Source organism: Pleurodeles waltl, chromosome 2_1 (genome assembly GCF_031143425.1).
Source record: "Pleurodeles waltl isolate 20211129_DDA chromosome 2_1, aPleWal1.hap1.20221129, whole genome shotgun sequence".
Taxonomy (NCBI): Eukaryota; Metazoa; Chordata; class Amphibia; order Caudata; family Salamandridae; genus Pleurodeles; species Pleurodeles waltl.
The window spans coordinates 124177178-124196993 of NC_090438.1; the positions used below are offsets into that span (position 1 = coordinate 124177178).

General features: G+C 47.2%; 1 protein-coding gene across 1 annotated transcript in view; it reads right to left on the bottom strand.

Moving 5' to 3' along the window:
* Positions 1–18508, bottom strand: part of TMEM164 (transmembrane protein 164) — a 284841-nt gene extending 266333 nt beyond the window's left edge. Inside the window, exon 1 of the mRNA XM_069211436.1 lies at positions 17339–18508. Within this exon, the coding sequence (XP_069067537.1) occupies positions 17339–18124 (786 nt within the window). The 5' untranslated portion in view covers positions 18125–18508. The remainder of the gene's footprint in view (positions 1–17338) is intronic.
* Between the last annotated feature and the right edge of the window lie 1308 nt (positions 18509–19816).

Sequence of the window (19816 nt, forward strand, 5' to 3'; positions counted from 1 at the left end):
CATCATCTGGTTTGTGTGCACCCTAGCTTACACCACACATGATCCACTTGCAGCAACCCGTAGATGCTGGGAGGAGGATGTGGGCAAACATCTAACACAAAAGGAATGGAAGCGAGTGCTCCACTATCCCAGGAAAGTGTCCTGGAACGCTAAGCTCCAATATATTCAGCACAATATCCTTCACAGGGCTTATCTTACCCCAGCGACACTTCATAGTATGTTTGGGTCCTCCTCTGAATGCCCCCGGTGGCAACAGCTAGGGACTGATATGAAACACATGTTTTGGAGCTTCCCGGCTGCCGTGGCACTACGGGAAGCAGCTTCCACAGCACTAACAGAGGTCACTAGTCGTACAGGGGTATGTACCCTGTAGGACTCCTTACTAAGACTCTTTCCCCGTCCCAAAACATCTAGAGCCACAAATAGATTTATTGATTTGACATCATTACCTACATGCAGACTCAAAGCCATGTATGGGAAAGCCACAACACTACTCAGCGAGTCTCACTGGTGAAGGGCGGCGCTTAAGTAGGGACAGGTGGAGGCGGTGGCTCTCAGACAAGAGGAAGCCCATGGGTTACGGAAGTACCCTAGAGCAGCAGACTGAGAAGTTCTTTCAACAAACTTACAAGCCTATGGTGAGGGCCAGTCAGACTAATGTTACCACTTGCCTTGACAAAAACTGCATTCCCTATGTGCCTGGGAGGCCACGGCCAGTTGCTCACCGACACGCAGCCATTTATACATCTGTGTTTGCGGTGCCCTATTGTCCCCTCCATGTTGTAGAATGCTTCGACTGGCTCCTCCTCACGGGTTGGTATTTTTCTTTACCCTGTGCCTAGGTTATATTGTAAAATAGTCCGATGTTGTATGTTCACGTAGTAGATATCATGACAAACCCTGACCAAATTGTTGTAGCTCTGGACTAGATAGGACTCAAGCTAATGTTAATAATTGTTTTGCATAGAAGTAGCCTTGCCACATGTTCTAACACGTTTGGTTGGTTATGTAAGTTCACAATAAGAACCAAGAGTTCATCTGATTATTATAGGATGCCTTTACAACCCTGTTTACACGATGCACAACTTTATACTGTCCCTATTCTATGTCAATATATCACATTGAATTGTATCGCTGAACAGATTTAATAAAAATGGTTAAAATATATATATATATATATATATATATATATATATATATACACACACACATATATTAACAGAAGTCTTCTTGCAATGCATGTAGCTCATTTTTGCTATACAGTTAGGGCTTAAAAGTGCTTAAAAACAACATACAAGAAAATAAGTTCAAAGCAAATGTGTCTAAATGAAAGGGTCTTCTATGCCCTAGTAAACAAATTTCGCAAAAGGTTGGCGCTTTAATGCAGGTATCTCGGGCTGCTGTGTACGCACGCTTAGATATTGGCATGGGAACATTACCTGCAGAGACATTATATACCTGACTGCCCATGTTTATTCAGAGTCCCAAAAGAAATTCACACAAACACAAGCATCTACCAGAGTCGTAATTAGAAGGCATGCGCATCTGTCCTTCGTCTCATTATCTCCTAGTCTCTTGGGGGTATTCCTAGAGAACAATTGTCTCGCCTGTGCTAACCGCCTGAGAAGGAACAGCCTGAGGGTACAGCACAAAGCAGAACACAAAAATCAATTCCTGGCAAAACCAATAGGTTTGACGTTAGCGTCCTGCTTTTTAGCTTTGTCAGGGCTTGTTTTGCAAAATGTTATTGTAACACAGGATTTGTGCGAATCCCTCGCCACTTTCTTCCATCGCAAGATCAGCGACCTCCACGACAGCTTCGGACACCAGACCCAACCAAACACCACCGAACCCGCATCCCCGGCCATCACCCTCAACAACTGGACCCACATCAACACGGAAGAAACCAAATCCATCATGAACTCTATCCACTCCGGCGCCCCTTCGGACCCCTGCCCGCACTTCATCTTTAACAAAGCCGACAACATCATCGCCCCGCACCTCCAGACCGTCATCAACTCTTCTTTTTCTTCTGCTACCTTCCCCGAATGCTGGAAACACGCCGAAGTCAACGCCCTACTAAAGAAACCTACGGCTGACCCGAGCGACCTGAAAAACTTCCGCCCCATCTCTCTTCTGCCTTTCCCAGCCAAAGTAATAGAGAAGACTGTCAACAAACAGCTGACCACCTTCCTGGAAGACAACAACCTGCTCGACCCCTCACAAACCGGATTCCGAACCAACCACAGCACTGAAACTGCCCTCATCTCAGTCACAGACGACATCAGAACCCTGATGGACAACGGTGAAACAGTCGCCCTCATTCTTCTCGACCTCTCGGCTGCCTTTGACACCGTCTGTCACCGCACCCTAATCACCCGCCTCCGCTCCACCGGGATCCAAGGCCAGGCCCTGGACTGGATCGCCTCCTTCCTCGCAAACCGTTCCCAAAGAGTTTACCTCCCTCCGTTTCGCTCAGAACCCACCGAGATCATCTGCGGCGTACCTCAAGGCTCATCGCTCAGCCAGACACTCTTCAATGTCTACATGAGCCCCCTTGCCAACATCGTACGCAAGCACGACATCATCATCACCTCCTACGCCGACGACACCCAACTTATACTCTCCCTCACCAAGGACCCCGCCAGCGCCAAGACCAACCTACAAGAGGGTATGAAGGACGTCGCAGATTGGATGAGGCTCAGCCGCCTAAAGCTGAACTCTGAAAAAACGGAAGTCCTCATCCTCAGCAACACCCCGTCCGCCTGGGACGACTCCTGGTGGCCCACGGCCCTCGGCACCGCACCGACCCCCACAGACCACGCCCGCAACCTCGGCTTCATCTTGGACCCTCTTCTCACCATGACCAAGCAAGTCAACGCCGTGTCCTCCGCCTGCTTCCTCACCCTCCGCATTCTCCACAAGATCTTCCGCTGGATCCCCGCCGACACCAGAAAAACCGTGACCCACGCCCTCGTCACGAGCCGCCTGGACTACGGCAACACCCTCTACGCCGGGACCACAGCCAAACTCCAAAATCGCCTGCAACGCATTCAAAACGCCTCGGCCCGCCTCATCCTCGACGTACCCCGAAGCAGCCACATCTCCGCACACCTGAGACACCTGCATTGGCTCCCAGTCAGCAAAAGGATCACCTTCCGACTTCTCACCCACGCACACAAAGCCCTCCACGACAAGGGACCGGAATACCTCAACAGACGCCTCAGCTTCTACGTCCCCACCCGCCTCCTCCGCTCCTCTGGCCTCGCACTCGCTGCTGTCCCTCGCATCCGCCGCTCCAAGGCGGGTGGGAGATCTTTCTCCTTCCTGGCAGCCAAGACCTGGAACTCCCTCCCCACCAGCCTCAGGACCACCCAGGACCACTCCGCTTTCCGGAGACTCCTAAAGACCTGGCTGTTCGAGCAGCGATAAACCCCCCCTTTTCCCCTAGCGCCTTGAGACCCGCACGGGTGAGTAGCGCGCTTTATAAATGTTAATGATTTGATTGTTGGAGAAGCTGCTGAGCCCTCAATCTAAAAATAATTGGCTACGAGCAAAAATATTTTTTGGTTTGAAAAAAAAAAAACAAAGAAAAAAAACACACACACACACACAAAATGCTACTGACAAGAACTACTCTCTGGATGTGCTCCTTATGAAAGGGCAGAATGCTGTCACTCACAGTGAACATAGCCAATGGCTAAAGTGGGCTGATCCACTGTACAGTTGTATGAGAAGAAATACGAGAATGGATGAAAAGGGGTGGCAGAAAGCCCCTGTAAGTAAGTATATTACACATACAATGTTATTAAAAATCACGTCATGGCTAATGCCACGCCAAAAACCAAAGGAAGAGAGGAAAGGAAGCCAACATAGGAGAAAGTGGCAAAAAGCGGGTTAGGCTATGAAATGCAAGGTGATTGAGGGGCAGTATCATCTAGTTCCTATACTTATAAGCTTTAGGGTTGCTTTTAGCTCACTCTGGAACCTGTAGTAGTTCCGTCACCTCTTGTAAGTTCACATTGTACCCTATAGTGATTCCATCCCCTCCTGTAAGTTCACTCTGGAACCTATAGTGATTCCATCCCCTCCTGTAAGTTCACTCTGGAACCTGTGGTGGTTCCGTCACCTCTTGTAAGTTCACTCTGGAACCTATAGTGATTCCATCCCCTCCTGTAAGTTCACTCTGGAACCTGTAGTGGTTCCATTCCCTCCTGTAAGTTCACTCTGGAACCTGTGGTGGTTCCGTCACCTCTTGTTATTGGATCACTATGCAATCTGTAGTGGTTACAGTACCTCTGTGTTGGATGCTTCTTTCCATACTGCAGGGATTTATTTCTTCACATGATGTTGTGATTATTTTATCTGCTGCAGATGTGTGGTTGCATGTTGGGTCTATAGTTGCGTAGAAGTTGGTTCAATTATCCTTGGTCCATCCTTTCCGTATGCTTTGTAGGCACACGTCATCTTAAAAGGTTACTGTTTGTTGGACTGGCATCTAGGTTTTGGACTGCAGTACATGTATAAAGCGTGCTGATGGCTTAAGGCCCTCCCTTAATATAGAAGCACAGATACAAAAATACACATCTTTAGGAGGAGTCCGTCCAAGCGAAGCAAACCCAAAGAATTAGACCACACCTACTTTATCATGGAATGAAGAGCTGATCCTTAGTAGTTTGAGATGTACTATATTTTCCATATTCCTATGTATAAGGAATAAGAGTGCCCGGTCGAAAGTGACCATATTTCTGTATCAACAATGGGGGTACCAAAGTACCAAGACCACTTTAACTGCAGCTGCGGTGATCTTGCTAAAAGTAATACTTCTGTCTTCAAAGTATTAATGCATTGGCTACTTTTATTTGCTCTTCTATGTGGGCAAGGCAAGCTATAACATCCAGGTGGCTGCCTTATTTACCTAGGCGGAGCATAATCCTTGGGTCGTTTGGGCACATATTAAAAGCCATCTAGACCCACCTTGATCAGGATTGTCAAGGTGTGCAAGTTTTTATTTAATAGTAATGGGGCAGAACCTTGTGGAAACCCAAAGGGCAGAACCTTGTAAAAACCCAAAGGATATTTTTGCTGATGTTTGAGATGAAGGGTAATTTCTTCAATTGTTGAGCACACTGATCAAGTACTTGAGCAATCCCTGCAAGGACACCCCTAACAACAACAAAGTGCACTTGCAGTCGTAGTAGAATGCTGTGATAAACTTCATCACATGCCACCGAGGTGTCTAGAGACATACAGCAGCAAGAAGAATGATGGTAAAGATACAGATATGGTCCCCAGTAGTTCCTCAGGTATATACATCAGTGTGCCTGCAGTAGGACTGAATCTCACATAACTTCCTTGTAGTAACAGTGACAGTGGTTGGCTGATATCTCTCAGTAGGGGTGCATTAAATTATACTACATTGCTCACTTGGGTACATGCGCCTTTAACACTGAACGAGAACTGCTATGGCCACAGTACTCAGTTCTTTAGTTAAGGAAGGGGACAGACTGTGCTTGTCTGCATAGTCACATGCACAAACATCCGAACAAAGTGATTCCTAACCCATACCCACAAAGGCATTCTCATACATCATTTATACTCCGCAATCCACACAAACCCGAATCATGCAACTGCCTCATACACCTACAGAAAATCCTACTTTTTTTTTTTGTTTTGCAGTTTTTATATAGCGAGAACTTGGCCCCAGGGCATTAGAGCGTTTTACACGAGCACCGGATAACGTTATAAAGGGTCACATTATTTTTTAGGTACGGGGAGTTCACGTGATTTGCCCAGAATGACAGGCTGTTTAGCTGACACTGGGACTCCAACTTGGTTCCCCAGCTCCAAAGTCGGCAATTCAGGCCCTAGTGCCCCATCTCCTTCCGAGAGTGCAACAACACAACACAAACACACCTTCACTCACCCAAGGATCACCCCTACCTAAAGATGAAAAGGTGCAAATAGACAGACACACAAGTGGAAACAGTGACAAACGTACAGACACTGAACGTGCAAACCAACAAAATTCATACTTTACTTCCTTTCACATAAAGGGGTGCATAAGCTCTATCAATTATTCAACCAAGTCACAGTGCACCAATGTTGATTTACCACGGGGACATCTTAACCCCAGTGCCCACCTCTAACAGCCTGGCTGGTATCCCTACAGTTTACACATAGGAGGGAACAATTATCAGGGCCCAGTTTACTCATGCTCATGTCACAGAAACACCATGTGCGCGGTATCCCTACTATCAAAAGGCAGAGAATAATGAAACTTTATGGGTACATTTGCACTAGACTAATAATATTAAGTAGAAGTATGAATAAGAGCAAACAAAACTGTACGGCTCCTGGACTCCCATGAAAAATCACTGCCATCAGGAAAGCGAACCAGGGGCAAGGACACAGAATTCTTAGTCTGAAGAGAAGCACAAAAAGATAGTTCTGCTACCACCAACTTCAAATGAGGTTTTGGAGATGTTTAACGAGTGAACAGTGTACGGAGACCAAAAATGCATCGATCCAAAGGATTATTAGTAGGACGTCTGAGAATGACCACTGCTGACCTGCATTGTGGGAGGAGATGAACCATCACATTCCTCTGGAAGGATCAGGAAAGCCTCCCGGTAATCACCTGGCTTTCTACAGAGATCCTTCCAAGGGGAGCTTTATCTAAATAGTCACCGAATATTTGTGGGAGGTTATTGGTTTTCTTTCAAGCCCTCTAGGCGCGATTTCACATGAATTCACCTTGACTAGAAAAAGGCAATGCATTTAATCTCATATAGAAAAAATTATATAAAGATAATTATATTCTATTTTGTGATGAGTGTTTCAAATAAAAAAATGAGCTTTGCTGCTGGCATTGGACGTATTTTATTAGCTTAAGTCCAAATTGTAGATTGTTCTCTGTGAGAGAGGCAGTAAATGATAAATCCTGTCTAAACTAATGGTTGTCCACTCAGAGATACTTTGATTAGTTAAGGCTGTGGCACTGAATCGTACTCCACTGTGCCATAAGTAAGAGTACAGGTAGCTGGGCGAGGGTGGCCCTGTAATCATGCAGAAACATTGTTGTGGAAGTTATTAAAATCTGAAAACCTCTGGGAAGACTCTGTGACCTATCTCAATGTCAAACCAGACTCACGTTAACTGGAGCTACACTGCGAGTGAAGGAAGCCCCACTTGACAAGAGGATTAGGGTCCTATTTACAAAGACTTGCTGCACACTAAGCTTCCACTTAGGTGAGCAAAAACATCATCCACAAATGTAGATGTTGCGACCCTGAACAGGTCTGCCCACAGATGGATCTTCTTACTCTGGTTAATGCTCCATCATAGAAGGGTTTTCAAAGTACTAAGGGCTTGATTACGAGTACAGCAGTCCTAAGACTGCCATACCTGCGGTGGTTGTCTAACCACCGCATCCTTGGCAGTCCAAACACCATATTTGGATGCTGCCGGTCAGACTGCCATGAGACCGCTGCCACCGCCAGGATCGTGGATCCCAACGCGTTGGCAGTGAGGAACGCCGTGGAAAAACACAGTGATGCCGCGGCTGATCACAACTTGCCTTTCTGCCAGCCGCTTCATGGCGGGGACACCGGCATGAGAAAGGCCAGCGGAAAGGCAGATATGGGGCCACAGGGGATCCCTGCACCACCCATGCCCATATCATGGGCAGTGCTGAGGTCCCCCTGTCAGCACAGTCGGAATGTGCGCTGTCTGCAATAGCAACAGTGCACATTTCAATTGTGCCGACGGCACAGACAGTGCAACGGCATTGGCCTCAACTCTCCCTTAAAGCTGAAGTCAATGACGCCACACAGTCTATGCCATCCATCCCGGCAGGAACATCATAATATGGAAGTGGGGAAGCCGCCGGCTTAGCGGCGTCCTCCCGACCGCCGTATTGGAGGTCAGACCGTCAAAGTTCAAATCAGTCCCTAAGTCTAGGTTAAGTGTGGAAACATGAATGTTACCAGGGAATGGGTGTTTGGGGGGGGGGGGGATATTGAGAACACAAGAGACAAAACACGAATATGTATCTTTTTTGGGTGTTCACAAATCTTCCCAATGGTGCTCACTCCCAATTTATACACATACAGGTACTGTCAGCAAAGGCTGGCTTATATGTGTAACTACTTCGTGAACATGTAAAGGGAAGGTACTTTACAGAGATCTAAATATTTTTGCTATCGAGAAGAAAAGAAAAAAAATGAATCTGTATTTGCACCATAAATGCAATTCTAAAATGATGGAGTTTTAAGCACATCATAAGGAATATTATCATTCCTTCTCCAACGTGTATGTCCTGTTGCTTTTGAACGCTTAATTAACTGTTCTTTCTCTGGTCATAGAAGCCTCTGTATCCACCACTAATGCTCTCTTGGTCACCTTGGACTTCCCGTACCATGATTCACCAATGACCTGATCTTCTTGAACACATAATACCCTTACTCGACTTTTCTGTCCAAACATATGTGTGTTATGTGCAAGTCACACCTTACATGATAACTTTCTTAATTTTTTAAAAATATTTTAACAATAAAAGTTTAATTATTCCACAGGGAGATAGTCATCTCTTACCTACAATAAATAAGCAATCCTTCACTGCTGGGCCAGAGAAGAAAGTAGCTAAATTTTGAAAGAAATAAAAGATCTTCTACTTCACAGATTCTTTGTGACCCACGGTGGGAAGTATATTGAGATAAATAGAAGATCTATCACCTCCACAGATGTAGATACCTTCCAGCGTCTCTTTGTCATTGTGGCAAGGCCGTGTCTTCCTTTCCCAAAGGCTGAGACTATGCTCCCACCTGAGTGACCAATTCTGTCTTCTTGCCTCTTGCCAGTAGCCAGGCCATCTCTCCAAGTCCCAGTGCTGCTATCTGTGAGTTTGTTTTGGGAGTTTGATACTCGTGTCTGTATCCAGGGCCAAACTGGTCAGATAATCCATCTTGCATTTCCCTGGTGGGCTGAAGCCACTGGTGGCCGGATTCTGAAATCCACGCCCTCCTATGGTGCCTTTGTCACTTATTGCATCAACCACAGCAGGGGAAAATCGGGAAAGATAGAGAGAGAGGATGGAGACAGAGACGAATGACAGAGGGGAAGGGAATGGAGAGAAATCAAGGAAGAAAGAGGATAAAAGGGGGTAGACTTAAAATGGATGTAAGAGAGGGAGTGGAACTAGAGATACGGGTGAAGGAAAGAAGTAGCGAGCAACTGGAAAGAGAAGAGGATGGGATAGAAAAAGGATGGCAGGGAGAGAAAAAGAAAAAAAGAGAGTGAAGGGAGAAAGGGAGGAGGAATGTGTTGGCTATTTGTGTAAGTGCCGCTTCTTGTTCCCACTGCGGCTCTATCCGCGTCCCCCTTTACGGATGCATGTGTGCGCTCTTCCTGGCGGACTGATCTCCTGTCCTATTCATTTAATTAGTTTCTCCTGTCCCGTTTGCCACATATGTGCCTGGCGGTGAGCAGGCCCCAGCGTCTCCTCAGGTACAGGCCATGGTCTTCACAACCCAGAGCTAGGACCTCTTAAAGAACAGTAAGTAATTGTCACGACTCAGGCAACTAGTGTTAGAGTTTCAGTGTCCAACAAAAGTGGAAATGACAACTGGAAAGACCTCCTTTCTCTAACCACATAAGAGCATCCTCTGGCTTGCTCAGGCTCCTACTCCAAAGCCCATCCGCAACTTGGCGCCTTCTGGTTTCAAAAAGAAAGAGCGCCATATCCTGTAACCCCGCCTTTGCTTGTTTTCATGCAGATAAATCCTCTCTCCTTATAGGGCTCAGACAGTCTGGCCCATTATCATTTATTTATAGTAAATACCTCCTAAAGGGAACTGTGCCACACTATGCATTAATTATTAATTCTATTCAATGTTATGGTGTCTTCGCTCCACTTAATAAAATATGAAGCCAACAAAATGTCTTTCAAAACTAGGATACAAAGTAAATACAGTAACTGTATTACTTTTAATATATAGATAAAGTTTCAGTTCCAAGTCAGATTAAAGATCTTTTTTGTTCATATGAATACAGAGCTACGTCACTGGTTCATTCATGACAGATACCGACATTCACACCTCAACATTATCCAGTTTTATTAGTGACCACCATCAAATGCAAGTTTACATCAAATAAACAGTGTATGGACATAATCATACTCATTAGCAATCCTGTAAATTATGTAAAGCGCCATGGATCTATGTGCAAATTCTTCCCGCAAGTAATTAAACACCGTTTCCCGATTGAGAATTGTTTTGAAATGTCAAAATGAAAACATCTGCATAACCCCCTTCTTTCAAATCTTACAAGATCAAAACTCGAACGCTTGTTACAAAAAGTAACAGCTTGCAGTGTTTTCATAGTTGTAAGCTTTCGTGCGACATTAAACCAGCAGGTTCCCTACTACGCTGAACCTTGCAGACATCAAAGGGAAGCCGCCTCTGTTTATTAAACAGTTTTCTGGCTGATTTCGGAGTACCAAGGCTTCTACGTTCTCGGTCTGTATTTTTTCGCAAACTCATTTCATTTGCCTTTTAAGCATCTTTACAACAAGAAAGGGGAATTCTGCTTAAATACGCAGTTGGCAGGGACCCAATGGCCAATTTGTGTTTAAATTAATCAGTGTTCGACATCTAGGCGCTATAATAAATAGCGCGGCGGCATCCATCGCAGTGCTAGTGAACCCACTGGGAGTGATGACAGACCAATAAGTTGGGAGCGGGTCTGACAACGAAGGTGGTGACGGGCGATAAGTAGTTCCACTGACATGCTTTATCAGGACGGGGACAGAATGTTCTGCAAGGTTCAGTTCAAAACGTTTGAGTGAGAACGGAGACATTTGCGGGGGCAGATAACGGTGGTAGATAGCGCCATGACAACACAAGGCGCTAGTCCTGTTTAACCTGTCTGTGCGTGGTAAGGAAGCCTGCCTGCGGTGCAACAGCCTCGTTTGTCTCTCCTACAGACCAATATCACAAATAATAACAGCATGGCTTTTATACAGTGCTTTAAACGCAGTCGTCGTGTTTTCTAAGCGCTGCAAATAACAGGTTTTATTATTAATCAATTTAAGGCTACCTGCACCGTGTGCCAGTTCCTGCGACCAATCCCATCTGCGCATGGCATGGTGGGCGGCCAAGCGCTACGCCTAACCTCTACAGCGCACAGCTGAAGGCGCAGCGGGGTTGGCCGCAGGGCCTGGTTGAAGGCTAAGCGCTGTGGACAATCACGGCCGCGCAGGCCCAAATGTTGTGCACTGCGGGGGTTTGGGAGTGAGAACAGGGATTGGCCACAAACAAGTTGTTTTGCACTAGGAACAATTAGATGTGGTATAGGATCACAAAAACACCGAAAGCCACTGAAAAAAAACAAAGGTTAAAGTGAGGTTATGGTTAGCTTGGTTTATAAGATCTTAATATATGGGGGAAAGAAGCTCAGAATTTCACTGGAAGTTGAGAGCGTAACTATGGTTAAGAAACAAAAACTAAACATCAATGAAAAATCGAGTGTTACAGTAAATTACCAATAGTTCATGCTGCTGTTATGGACGTCTTATGACAAGATAGAGGACGTCGTTGAGGGTATGAGGATGACATCATCTATGGTACAGCTGTTGACATTGGACTACGTAAGATAATTAAAAAAAAAAAAAAAAAATAGTGAAAAAGTTGTCACCCCCCTATGCACAAGGCCAAAGGCCAAGCGCAGTGGAGGTTGGACTGACTGGAGAGCCTGGCCACAGGCCAGGATCTGTGGCTAATCCCCGCTGAGCAGGACTGAATACCTTATGCAGCAGGGTTGGTCGCTGACAACCATTTTGATGCAGGTCCTGGCCGGTAATCATGCCCTTCTGTCAACCACTGCGGCACGTAGACAAAGGTTGCGTGCAGGGGGATTGGTCACCTGTGGACGGCTTGGTGAACAGCCTGGCCATAGGTCAGGCTCTGTAGCCAACCCTCGCTGCACTCAGCCAGAAGGTGTGAGTAATGGGGGTTGATCACCCCATGGAGTGTATGGCGTGGCTGAAGGCCAAGCCCTGCAGCCAACCCATGCTACACTTGCTAAACGCCATGTGCACTAGGGGTTGGCCACCCACATGTGGAGGGATGGGCTCATGGCCTTGCTGTAGTTCATGCCTCGCACCAACCATCTATTGCACAGAGGTGAAGCCAACACACAGCAGGAGTTAGCTGTCGGCGGATGATTGGCCACAAGCCCTGGTCAAAGGCCATGCCCTGTACCCAACCACTGCTGCTCTCACACAAAGGCTATGCACCGTGTTTGCTGGTTGCCAACAGAGTATTGGGCACAGGGTCTGGTCAGGTGGCTACCTCCCTCTGCACAAGGCCAAAGACAGGATATTGGTGCAAATAGATGGAATAGGTGGGGTCATCAGAGTTGTCATAATTGATGTCAGGTGTAAGGTCAAAAGTAGTGAATGACAGGTGCAGGTTACGGCTAGTTCACTAAACTAGAACTGAGGAATTTTAGTGGTTTTTAGGTTTTGTTACAATACTCACGCTTTAACTGTGATTTTTCAGTGACTTTGATTTTTTTTTTTATTAAAGTACTTCAAGGCCATAAAACCTAAGCTAACCATAACGTCACTTTTATGTTTTTGTTCAGGCTGACACATACATATTCTATATATATATATATATATATATATATATATCCCTGCGGCAAGGGCGGGGCGGGGCGGGGGCAACGTACAAACAGGGGGGCAGAAGTGACTGGATGAGAGGTAGAGATGGGGACAAAAATGATACACACCCATGGAGTGCTGAAACTTGATTAAGAGTAGCCCCCTCATGTCAGCAGTGAGAGGATACAAGATTCCCAATCTGAAATAATGTGCAGAAAGCGTGCTCCAGGGGCTGGACAAAACACAAGAATATGAAGAAAGGCCACTAAATAAGGAGCAAAATATTGATACAGGCAAGAAATCCATCCAATCATGAGCAAGCAAATGACTCAAAGGCCATTCTGTAAATTGTATAGTATGCAATAAGTCTTGGCCACAAACATCTAAAAGGTGCTTGTAGGCAAGACCTAAAAAGATGGTTTTACAACCCTTTAAAAAAAAAATAGGGGGTTGATAGAAGCAATGCAACAAATAAGACAGGTATTTGGAACATGGCTGTGTCCAGCTGGCAATAGGTCAACTTTTTTCCTGCTTCAGCTCACAGGACAGGTTTGAGAAATGTTTATGCTGATTTTTAGAGTCTTTCAAGTGCTTTACCTAGCAGATTTGCATCGATCTATGTAGGCCTCAAATTCCTGTATTTGATGCAGCTAAAAGTAGTAATGAGGTGGCCCAGGCAGGCACATCCTGCCATGGTGCAGCCGCACTTCTGATTATTAGACCACAAAGTAAACACTTGTCCTGTTGTATGCCCTCCACAGTCAGCAAATACAGGATACAATTATTGAGTGACAGAAAGTGTGCCAAATAAACATGTCCCAAAATTGGAGATCTTTTGTCACTTGAACAATTCAACATCTAAAGGCGTTGTTACTAGTAGAGTGACCAGGCCCTTTCTGACACGTTTCTCATCTTAACTGTCTGTGGCAATTTACTGATCCCTGAAACCAGCAATGGGCTTACAAATTAGGGACCTCATCCTTGCTAGGCAACCGAGTGCTGCATCTGAATCATCAGGAGTACAACTGAGCACAATGCATTTGTGACTCTTTCCTGGAAGCTTTATATTCGGAAGGCTCTTAGTTTTCAAGTGAGTCACTTCCTCAACACCCATCAAAGCTGAGATGCTTTTGTTCACCTGCACTAAATGCAGCCAACAGAAAGCTGGACTGCAGACCTTATGTGTCATAGTACCTAATTTCAAAGCTGAAGGATGTCCTTGACAAGATGATGTCCAAGTGCCCACAATATGTCTCCTTGTACCTGCTATGTCTGCAATTCTTTGTTCCTTTATATTAGGTTTTGATTAGTTTTAGACTTGTTGAAGGAGTTTCTTTTATCTGCTTCTACTGATTTTATCGAAATTAAAGGATGGGGCCACCATTTCTTGTGATTTAATAGGGCTTGAAGGTTTCTTGGTGTAATTTCCTGTGATGTTATGGATATCGAAGAGCATGTGAAGATTAGTGCAATCTGTAATGAAGTTACCCTCCTTTGATGATACCGTTTCGCTCGTGATGTGAGCGCATCAGGCTAGACGGCTAAAACACAGTATGCTTTATACCGGGGACAATACTGTGATCCTGGGGATAAATTTGCAAGTTACAGAATAAGAAAGATAATGCAGATATATTCTTAGGCAAGTTTGAGAATGGCTAACCTAACCTGTGACTAACTTCAAAAGAATTATTAGACAGTATTGAGATTGTTATGGGGCATTATATTTTTGGAGTAAGACAGGTTAACTAATACCAAAGTTGACTTGGAAGGTATTTCACTCCCTGTCTTGGTCCGGAGGTGGCTGATGGACTCGATGGTGAGAGGTATCGGGCAGGCTATTCTTGCTTTAATGGAAGGGGTTCTCGATGGAAATATCCAGAACAAGTTTTTCAACAAACATAGGAAAGCAGCTGCTAGAACCATCCTGGACAATGCGATTTCCTCAAAGGTGCAAAAGGGATCATCCAACCTCACTACAAAAAAAACTGACATCAGGATCTGGTATGAGTTTACTCCACCAGAACAGGAGAATGCTACTGTCTGTAAGGGACAAGTGGTGTTCACTCAGGAAAGGAGAGCACTGGTCAGCTCAAGAGTGTTAGAAGATCAGATCCAAGTCGCTAGCAACATCACACCCAGCGCAATATCAGGATTAAATGTAAATAAAACATTTGATGATGTGAGGTGGAAGATGATGGCGACCAGGAGTTTGGATATTAGTTTTGCTTTTAGGACTATAACAGTTTATGAGGCTCGTTAGTCTAGAGTCATACCTAACGGGGATCTGCCACTAGGTTTTATTGGAAAGCAAGGTACAAACTGAGCAATAACCTTTGACCCCAATCCGTATGGACACTGACCAAAATAGGTAGTGACCAAAATGTTGACGAATAACATCAAATCGAGATGGAACACTGCTGCAGATGCAGAAGAAATTATTAGTTTTTGCTGAAAACATGTTCCAAATACGGGCTACCGGTGGCCTCAATGGGCTACCACTTTAGGATAGGCATGAGCAGGCGATGCCATCTGTTATTTAGGGGTAACATTTGCTTGTTTGATTCACATGCAACTTCTAATGAATAGGATTGTGGAGGACATTGATAGGAATGGAACTAGGAATTTGAGCAATCTCATATGAGATGGCAAGTAGGAACTAGGGAGAGTTGTTATGGTAGCCAAAGACCTTCCATGTTAAAGGTATGAAGAACATTTCCTTTCAAGCATGTCACCTGCAACAGGACTGGTTGCATTTCAGGTTCATTGTATTGGTGCCATAATGCAAACACAAAATTACTAACAATTATATGAAATCTAATTGGTCACACATTGACACAGGTGCTACCCAAAACAGATTAACAGGATTCACAATACCTTTTAACTACCAAAGACCAAAAAAATGCCACAGCACGATCAACGCCTACTGACCAAGCAACAGAGAAAAGGAAACACTAAAGCCTAGCAGCTGGAGGCTGGCTGTGTCTTACAGGATGAGCTCCCTGTGATCACTCTGGGCTCTTTGGGCATCAAGAGCAAGTATGGATAGGGCCATCCTCCATCTCAACCTTGAGAAATGTTCTTTTCTAGAGTGACGCATGCTCAGATAATTGTAGGGAGCTGGGCAATTCGGTTTATGCGCATTTCTGACAAAATGAGTTGTTTCCACGTCTCAAGGTCACTTCTAAAAAGATACTATCTCTTACAACAGGAATCTACAAATAGAAATACATTTCCAGCTGTGAGGCAATCACAGAAAAGCATCACTCTCTCCCTACAGATGATCAATCTACTGATGGCACAGAGCAGGAGGGTCTCCAACAACAGCTCTTCTCTTGAAGGTACAAGCGATCATGGTTACTGAGATGCTGACTACCCAAGCGTGACATCTTTCATGTGCTTTTTCGATGTCCCATCAGTCTGCGTAAACTCCACAGATGACGAGTTCATCGCACAACCCTAGCAAATTCAGTCCAAAAAAATTGTGTTTGAATCACCTCCGTTTTGTAACCGTTGTGAGTAAGGTTACGAAATCAGTGCCCTTGCTGGGGAAACCACTGCACGTATGATATGCTACACAGTGTGATCTGAAACATCTGCAGCCATGACCAACCACTTGCATAACCAATCTGTGCTAGTCCAAGCATGTCCTGAACAGCAAGCAACATTCTAACACGATGAGAAGCTAAAACAGAGGAGGTTTGGACCTAAATTTTAAGGGCGTTATCACACAATGGGTTGACTTGAGAATTCAGAAAGCAAACAGCAGATATATTCCAAAGGCTTAACAGCGGAAGAGCTGCGATGGAGTAACAGTGCATAATCCAGCAAAGGACTGATGGGATGTGGCATATTTGTATCACCAAAATGCGAACAAGCCAAGAAAAACCTTGCAACACAGGAGGCATTGCAACGATCTCATGCATGGAATAATTATGCATTGTAGCACAGCAACTGAAATGCGTCTTCCCATAAGCAAACATGATATGCACAAACACGGTCCAGTCTAATGTAGTGGGGTCATAATGTCATCCTTGTTTTATTTCTTGAATTGTGAAATGTAATATTCAGTCATGCCATGGTAGAAGGTGGGCGGGAAGCTATTCTTAACAGGAGGCCTAAAGTTCACCGGGAAATGTTTTTTAAGATCTTGTATTCACTTTGTGCGTTGTACAAGGATTGCCAGTTTCTTGAAGGGATATGTAGCGCATGTACTATGATCCCTTAGGTCAGAGGTCTTCAAACTGGGGGGCCTCAAGTGATCCCAGGGGGGGCGGCAAACTCTGGCCAAAAGAAATATTATACAGATAACATGCCTTTGTTTTAAGCAGAAGCATGTTATTGCAGTTTTAAAAAGGTAACAGTACTTTACTGCAATGTTTAAATAGGTTTAGACCTATTTAAACATTGCCATCTTTCTAAAATAATTGTGAAAAATTCTGAGGGGGGGGCCAATGATTTTTATTTTTCAACTGGGGGGGCGCGGCATTAAAAAGTTTGAAGACCACTGCCTTAGGTTAAAATATGGTTTAGGACACGCTGCGTTGCTTATAAAGCACGCAGTGGGCTCATGCACACCACATCATTTCTGCGTCGTGTCACATTATGATGTTTCCTTCTGTAAGGGTGCCTAGACAACTCATACGCATTCAACTGTGATGGGTAAGTACCACTTACCTGCATCATGGTGACCACATGGCAGGGATTCAACAGGTAGATGACGGTCTTAGTAGCAAACTTGAAGCCCACCTCAATCCCAAATGTGAGGCACATGGCTACCAGCAGCAAGTTCTTGCCCAGGCTCTCCTGCCTAACGGGTGGCCCCCGGGGCCAGGAGGCAACCATGGCATTCTGGTCTCTAGCCATAACGCCCTTGTGGTCATTGGACATCCTGCCCTCTCGGTACCCGGCGCCATCATCCTGTGTGTCCTTGGTCACCCCGTCACACTGATCCTTCGGCGGCTCGTGCTGGTGGTTCCCAGTCGGAGCACACTCTGGCGTCAAGGGCTTGTTATTGTGATCAAAGGGTCCCTTGGAGTTGTGGTCCCAGGCCCCCTGACAGAGCCGCTCAGCGGTCCCTGCAGCATCCTTGTTACCGCATCCCACCTGGCAGCGCTGGTCCTCTCCGGCCACTGCCAGCTCCCGGCCAGTGCAGCCACCGTGGCAGTGCATGCTGCTCTGGCACAGCCTGCCCTCCTTTGCCACCACGTTGCCTTGGCACGGACATGCTTCCCGGGCCGGCACATGCTCCCTGCAGCCCCCTTGCTCCTCCGGGGGCTGGGTGATCCTCCGGAGGGCTAGGCCCGCCTCCAGCAGCGAGAGACAGAGCAGCACCAGGCTCTCCAGCAGCCTCTGGCCCGGGGACAAGAAGGCTGCGCACTCGGGTCCCCCGTTGCCCTCGAAGCTGGGGTCCACCCCGCCGTACAGCCAGTCCAGCATGGCTGGGAGCGTGTAGCGGGCCATGGCTGCGGCCGCCCCGCCTTCAGCTCATGGAGCGGGGCCTCGGCTGATCAGCGCCGGGGCGAGGCGGGAGACGCGCGGGAGAGAGAGGCGCCTCTAGGCGGAAGCGTCAGCGCATGAAGGGCGGCCGGAGGGGAGGCGGAGCCGCGGCACTTCCAAGGCGGCGCGGAGCGGGACCCATCCAGCAGCGGCGGCGGCTCTCCGGGGAGATCAGACGCTGCCCCCGCCCAGCCAGCGCTCGGCCCCGGGGAGGAGGAGCTCCCCGTGCCTCGGCTCCCGCCCTCCAGCGCCTCGGGGCTCGCTGCACGCCCGCCCCTGATCCCACACTGCGTGCCTCCGCGCCCACGGACGGGCACATGCCAGCCACTGCGCCCTCCCTCCTAGTGTGCAGTGCCCCAGCCCTACACGCCCCCACATCCGTGTATCTGAACACCACTGCACCCCCACATCCGTGTATCTGAACACCACTGCCCTGCCGCTCTCCATACTAGTGTGCACCGCCACACACTACACGCCCCCACATCCGTGTATCTGAACACCACTGCACCCCCACATCCGTGTATCCGAACACCACTGCACCCCCACATCGGTGTATCTGAACACCACTGCACCCCCACATCCGTGTATCTGAACACCACTGCACCGCCCCAGCACTACACGCCCCCCCACATCCGTGTATCTGAACACCACTGCGCTGCCGCTCTCCATACTAGTGTGCACCGCCACACACTACACGCCCCCACATCCGTGTATCTGAACACCACTGCACCCCCACATCCGTGTATCTTAACACCACTGCCCTGCCGCTCTCCATACTAGTGTGCACCGCCACACACTACACGCCCCCACATCCGTGTATCTGAACACCACTGCACCCCCACATCCGTGTATCTTAACACCACTGCCCTGCCGCTCTCCATACTAGTGTGCACCGCCACACACTACACGCCCCCACATCCTTGTATCTGAACACCACTGCACCCCCACATCCGTGTATCTGAACACCACTGCACCCCCACATCCGTGTATCTTAACACCACTGCGCTGCCGCTCTCCATACTAGTGTGCACCGCCACACACTACACGCCCCCACATCCGTGTATCTGAACACCACTGCACCCCCACATCCGTGTATCTTAACACCACTGCCCTGCCGCTCTCCATACTAGTGTGCACCGCCACACACTACACGCCCCCACATCCGTGTATCTGAACACCACTGCACCCCCACATCCGTGTATCTGAACACCACTGCACCCCCACATCCGTGTATCTTAACACCACTGCCCTGCCGCTCTCCATACTAGTGTGCACCGCCACACACTACACGCCCCCACATCCGTGTATCTGAACACCACTGCACCCCCACATCCGTGTATCCGAACACCACTGCACCCCCACATCGGTGTATCTGAACACCACTGCACCCCCACATCCGTGTATCTGAACACCACTGCACCGCCCCAGCACTACACGCCCCCCCACATCCGTGTATCTGAACACCACTGCGCTGCCGCTCTCCATACTAGTGTGCACCGCCACACACTACACGCCCCCACATCCGTGTATCTGAACACCACTGCACCCCCACATCCGTGTATCTTAACACCACTGCCCTGCCGCTCTCCATACTAGTGTGCACCGCCACAAACTACACGCCCCCACATCGGTGTATCTGAACACCACTGCACCCCC